We start from the raw sequence: 6,431 nt of genomic DNA, 5'->3' as shown, positions 1-6,431 counted from the left end.
CTTACTGAACCGCAAGTTCCAAGTCAAAGCATCATTTCAATATGTATTATACCTCACAGTCATGTCTTTGTACATGGTTATACTAATTTTTTAATTTTACCAAAAGCCTTATGAAATTGATAAGTACTTTTTAATGTAATAATATAATAAGGAACATGTTAACTAGAAAAAAAACGGTAATACTGTATAGGTCCCATTAGTTTACGTAATAACATTGAACAATACATGACAGGATTGATTCATCTTTAATTAACGTTAGTTTTTTCATTGTTAGATCAGGTTAGCTTATGCAGTTAACTAATGTTCACAAATGTAAAGTGTTACCAAGAAAACCAACCTGTTTCCCCACATATTTCTCTCTGAAAAGTAACACATTTAAACCCCTTGAGATGCATCATCTCGTTTTCAAGGTGGTCCTAATACACAAGTTTTTGGTGGGTCCTAGGATGAAAACATTGGGGAACACAAGGGATAATGAAGCCCTATTCCTCTCTTTCATTGCTCAGACTGTTCATATGACTATTCGCCTTCTAATTTTAGTCTGAATCATCTATCATTTTGCAGTCGTCACCGTTAAACTGCATTACCCACAATTCCAATGCCTGCATGAATGTCTCAGTTTGCACTGGTAAGAATGGGACTTATGCTAACATAATAGACATTATTAACTCTGCATCGCATTGTTTGCTTACACTGTAAAAAATAAAATGCCATTTTTACGGTAAAATACCGCCAGCTGTGGTTGCCAGAACTTTACCGTCAAAAATATGGTACAGACGTTATTGGTTTTACAGACTTAACTTAAAATTTACAGTAATAAACCGAATTTCATTATCTGATATAATGTTAATTTTCCAACCTATTTATGTATTAATATCTGTTTTGTACCATTGTAATACACTGACAACCAACAATCATCACAGCAGTGATGAAAGTCACATGATAAATCATAGCTCATCACAAGCAGCTCTTCCACGAGAAAGTTCACACTAATATATAGAAGCTGCACAGTCTCATTCACACTAAACAGCATCATGGTAACACATGAAATTTAAAAAATGCAATAAACATTAATTTAACAACATTAAATGTAACATAAAACTCTAATGTACATAACTGATAAGAAAAGAACTAAGAAAACTAAGAAGAAACATAGTTATTTCAACAAAAATACATCAAATGTGAAGTATCACGCAGGGAATTGTGGGAATGTAAATTTACGGTTTTTCACTGTAAATTATACAATGAGTTGTTCTTTTTCACTTTCAAGAACTGTAAATTTAACGGTATTTTACAGTAAAATTACATTAAATGTACCGTTAGATCTATCACAGTTATTTACCGTATATAGTAAGGAAACTTTCTGTTAACCAATTAACAGTTTTTCACTGTAGCATTTTTACCGTCTTTTACCGTTAAAATCACGATCATTTTTTACAGTGTAGAAAGAGTGAGATCATTTCATTCACAAGAGTCCCAGGACTTTATCTGATAGATCAAACAATGACAAAAGGCTTGAAAGTGTGGAGGAGCCGGCCCCACACGTTGGCGAAGGTAATAAAAAGGTAATAAAAAAAGAAAAAGTCAAGAGTGCTGTTCTACAATGCTGGAATGTAGATGAGAACGAGAGATAAATTGTGTAGCAGCAGCATTAGTCTAATGTGCCTGTCTGTGTCCCGGCTAAGGAGGTGCAATTATGATCTTATCTATAGTAACAGCTTCCTACTGCTAGAAAAACATATCTCGCCATGGCCGATTCATTTTCATAAGGAAAGCAAGTGGCCCACTGTTGGCTCTTTATAGCTTGGCTGGTGGTGATTTGTCCAGGAAAGTGCTGGGGCACATGGAACAACTGAATTGAGCATTGTGAAGTTTGCAAACATGCACCAAATGCATAAGTGCAGAAAATGTAAACCGTAAAAGCTAACTGGAAGTCACCTTACCATACTGTAAAAAATATAGATTTTAAAAGACAATATGTTTTAATGTGATTTTTTTAGATGTAAAATGCATGAATTACTGTACAGAATTATATCTTATTTAAAATGTATGTTAAACTTAATGAGGCAGTATGTAGTAAATATTTAAATATGACAGTAAAATATTCATGAAACATTGTTTTTTTAAATAAATGAAACGTATTCTCAGAAGGGACATTGCTAGATTCTGTGCACAAACTATTTTATTTAAAATATTCTTTATATGTTTGTTATTAATGTCATTGGGGTGTTTGTTACATTTGATGTTATTTAGTTCATGTTAATGGCATTATTGACAAATTGCTTATACATTTGATTAATCACCAATACGTAAAGAAAAGTAAATCCTTAAGGTGGGGGGATGAAGAATCAAGAATTTCTTCATTCTTGAAATTACCATGTAAAAGCGCAGCAGCAGTATGTCCGCACTTGGGTGAGACCAAGGAGTTCTTAATATGCGGCGCTTTAGGGACAATTTAGAGACGCGGCGCCATTGGCTGTGCAGCCTGTGACGTAACCGTTGTATAGTTGTCGCTCTGCCTGTTCTTTGAGCGAGCGCGTGTGTGCGCTGGGCTGGAGACCAGAGCGCGGATGGAAGCGCTCCACACAGGACCTGAAGTTCTGAATGAACGCGCTTCATTTCTCCACACCATGGGAGACGGTTTACCGTCTGTAAACTACAGCAATGACTCTAAACGCGCCCCGGATAACTTATCAGAACAGTGGCTCGTGGGCATGGGAATCATCATGGGTCTGGTAGTATTTGTCATTGTAGTGGGGAATATACTGGTTATAGTCGCCATAGCGCGGAATCAGAGGCTCCAGACGCTCACCAATGTTTTCATAGTGTCTCTGGCGTGCGCAGACCTTATCATGGGGTTACTGGTGGTGCCATTTGGCGCAGCCTTGGAGGTCAGAGGATCCTGGATGTATGGATCGTTCTTCTGTGAATTCTGGATATCTCTTGATGTACTTTGCGTCACGGCGAGCATCGAGACCCTGTGCGTAATTGCAATAGACAGGTACATCGCCATCATCTCTCCATTTCGCTATCAAAGCCTTTTAACGAAAGCACGAGCCAAGGTGGTGGTGTGTGGAGTGTGGGCTATATCAGCTCTTGTGTCATTCCCACCCATCCTAATGCACTGGTCCCGGGACACCGTGGATACATCGTGCTATAACGAACCCGAGTGCTGTGACTTCATCACCAACCGTGAATATGCCATCTCCTCCTCCGTTATATCGTTTTACATCCCTTTAATAGTCATGATATTCGTCTATGCCAGAGTGTATAGAGAAGCCAAACAACAACTGAACAAAATTAACAAATGTGAGGGAAGATTCTACAACAATGGTACTAATTGCAAACCTAACCGAAAACGAACCACCAAGATCCTGGCTTTAAAAGAGCAGAAGGCGTTGAAAACGTTGGGAATAATCATGGGAACATTCACTCTCTGCTGGCTGCCGTTCTTCATCGTTAACGTGGTGCGGGTGTTTGGCAAAGAGGTGGTGAAAAAGGAACTTTTCGTTTTTTTGAACTGGCTGGGGTACGTGAACTCCGCCTTCAACCCCATCATATACTGTCGGAGTCCCGACTTCAGGAAAGCCTTCAAGAGGCTGTTGTGTTGTCCGAGGCAGGCGGACCGCAGGCTGCACGTGAGCTCGTGCGATCTGTCGCGCTGCACCGGGGGCTTTGTGAACTCAATGGAGCAGAGCATGCTCGGGACCTGGTCGGACTGTAACGGCGCGGACAGCCGCGACTGCAGTCTAGAGAGGAACGGAAGGGTGTCCCATTCAGAGTCTCAGCTGTAAAAGTACATGCGATTATTAAGTCAATATTGCACGAGCTGTTTGTACTATTGGAAATCAGGTAATTACTGACGCGCTAGTGATATGTGAGTGTGATATTGCTTGTTCCAGTGAACGTTTCAGACGAAAATTGGGTTAGTTCGAAAATATTTCCAAGATTTGAAGTCACCATGAAATAAAAATGGTCAATTCTTATTTTTATGAAATATTGCAGTATTTACTATAAATTGTATCCATGCACATATTATTTTCAATTCATGTGCCCTAATCTTTAATCAAAATATTTTCTCTTGCAACAACATATCTTCACTGATAACGTGTTTGCTGGCGTGACGTGAGGGCGGGACAACCTGTCAGCAATAGCAAACCAAAATAATCCAACGACCCAATCAACTCTGATGGACAAAATCAAGTCATGAGACTCATGACCTATATTTTTTCTCAGTTAAGAACACTTTGATCCACTTCAGAACAAGGAAACTTCCATCAATGTCAACTTTACATTTTCACCAAGCAACGCACAAACTAAATGGATGAAGCATGCAGATCTGCGAGAGATTCCCCTTCCCCCACTCAAAGTTCTGTAATAAATCTACTCCAGCTCCACTCCGGGTTTTATTCCTGTGCCGAGTGAATATGGATCAAGAGAAAATGCGCACTCACTCCATTTCCACTCCGACCGGCTCCTCCATGAACACGGGTAAGCGGAGTAATACAAACAAACAGTGCAAATTAAGTCCCTGTTCCGTTTACAAATTCGCTCAGCCAATCAAAATCAAGGACCGGAAATAAGTGTTTACGCTGTATAAGATAGTTGACGAAATTTAGCTGTGTCCAACAACAACAACAATCATTAACATATTTAGCTAAATTTAGCACATGTATTTGAAGAGCCCACTGATGCAAATTGGCTATGTCTTTTCTGAAAAAGTTGAAATTTCTGACACAGTTTGTTTTATTTCTGACACAGTTGTAACCAGTAGGAAAGCTCGGTTTGTCAAATTGTTGTTTGTCAGTAAGACCAAAAAAGAAGTTGCAATAAATAGATTTCTATGGATAGATTTCTATTTCTTTGCTTTATTTATTGTAACAATACCTTAAAATCTCAAATTTTACCTTGTGAATCAATCAGTTAGGCCTATTCAAAACCAGTTTCTCACCGGTCACAAATGTGATCATTGACATGTTTACATAGTTTTTATTTTTATTTTTATAATGATTCATTTTGACAGAGTATTCCAATAAATTAATGATAGACTCTCTAGAGTATATTTAGCAAATATGCAGGGGGCAAAATGAAATTAAACAGCTCTGTTCATGTGACTTTAACCCTTTGATGCGCAAGCTATGGATACCCCCTCTAATGCACAACATGGGTCTAAAAAGACCCGTATTCATTTCCTATGTTATTTCATGCATGGATTGGCTTTTTTTTTTGTTTCACCTTTTGAAATCACTTTATTTGAGCATTTAATATTTCATGATCTATAAATTTCATGATTTATGAATATTCTAAATATCTTGTTTTCTATTATCACAAAATTATATTTTAATATTTCCAAGGTTTTGTGTTAATACATCAAGTTTACACACATGGGTCTAAAATGACCCATCTATGCAAGCGTGATAAAACAAAAGAATAAAGAAAGCTTTTTGTTAAAATAACCAATGTCACAGTTATTTAGATCAACACATTTACTGTAACACTTGAAATATGTTTATTGGCCACTTTGTCACACATAACACACATATAACCGATAACACTGAAATTGAACTGTAGTGTAGTGCAACTGTAGGGGGATCTCCCCACCACCAATGTGCAGCATCCACCCGGATGATGCGACAGCAGCCATAGTGCACCAGAACGCCACCACACGACGGCTTATGTGACCGATTGCATTGATTTATGACCACAAATAAAAATGAATATGGAGGTACAAGGTTTCTGCCCAACAGCCACAATATATACTTGTATATATAACTTTCTATTGCAACTTTTATTTTGTTGACCTAGCTATTAGATAAAATAGAATATATCGACCGCAAGCTAGCTAATAGTATTGGACATGTTTCTCTTTTGCACTAGTAATGGATTTCAAGGTCAAGGTAACCTTAGCCTAAATGTTCAAATATTAGGCCATATCTAGATGTCTTTCACAAAATATAAAATATTTTCTCTGTGACAAAAATTTATTAAATAAAACTTACATGCATGAAATATACAAAAGCAGCTGTGTTGAATTGTGAAATGTGTGGCAGATGAATAGTTTTCTGCAGTAAATGTATTTATACTATTTATAAATATCAAAGGTTCCTATATGGGTCATTTTTTACCCATGTGTGTAAAATTGATGTAGAAATACAAAAACCATGTTTGTTTATAAAGTAAGAAAGGAAAAATAAACATAATGATTTGTGGAAATCAAAAACAAGATATTTAATGAATACCTGGATTAATAAATGATAAAATACATTTCTTTCGAATATTCAGCAAAGAAACATGAATACGGGTCTTTTTAGACCCATGTTGCGCATTAGAAGGGTAGTGACACAAAAATGATTTTTATTCGAAAAGTAAGAAAGGAAAAATTTAAATAAGGATTTTTAATGATCTAAAACAAGCTAATTGAGGAATACCTG

General features: G+C 37.1%; 1 protein-coding gene across 1 annotated transcript; it reads left to right on the top strand.

Annotated features, from left to right (window-relative positions):
* Positions 1-2,530: 2,530 nt before the first annotated feature.
* adrb1 (adrenoceptor beta 1) lies at positions 2,531-3,902 on the top strand. Its single transcript, XM_056268846.1, has one exon. The coding sequence runs from the start codon at positions 2,571-2,573 to the stop codon at positions 3,792-3,794; it is 1,224 nt and encodes a 407-aa protein (XP_056124821.1). The 5' UTR covers positions 2,531-2,570; the 3' UTR covers positions 3,795-3,902.
* The last annotated feature ends 2,529 nt before the right edge of the window (positions 3,903-6,431 follow it).

The sequence above is a fragment of the Rhinichthys klamathensis genome, unplaced genomic scaffold (genome assembly GCF_029890125.1).
Source record: "Rhinichthys klamathensis goyatoka isolate OS25496 unplaced genomic scaffold, OSU_Roscu_1.1 h1tg000277l_1, whole genome shotgun sequence".
NCBI classification, from domain to species: Eukaryota; Metazoa; Chordata; class Actinopteri; order Cypriniformes; family Leuciscidae; genus Rhinichthys; species Rhinichthys klamathensis.
This window is presented reverse-complemented; position numbering and strand designations above follow the sequence as displayed.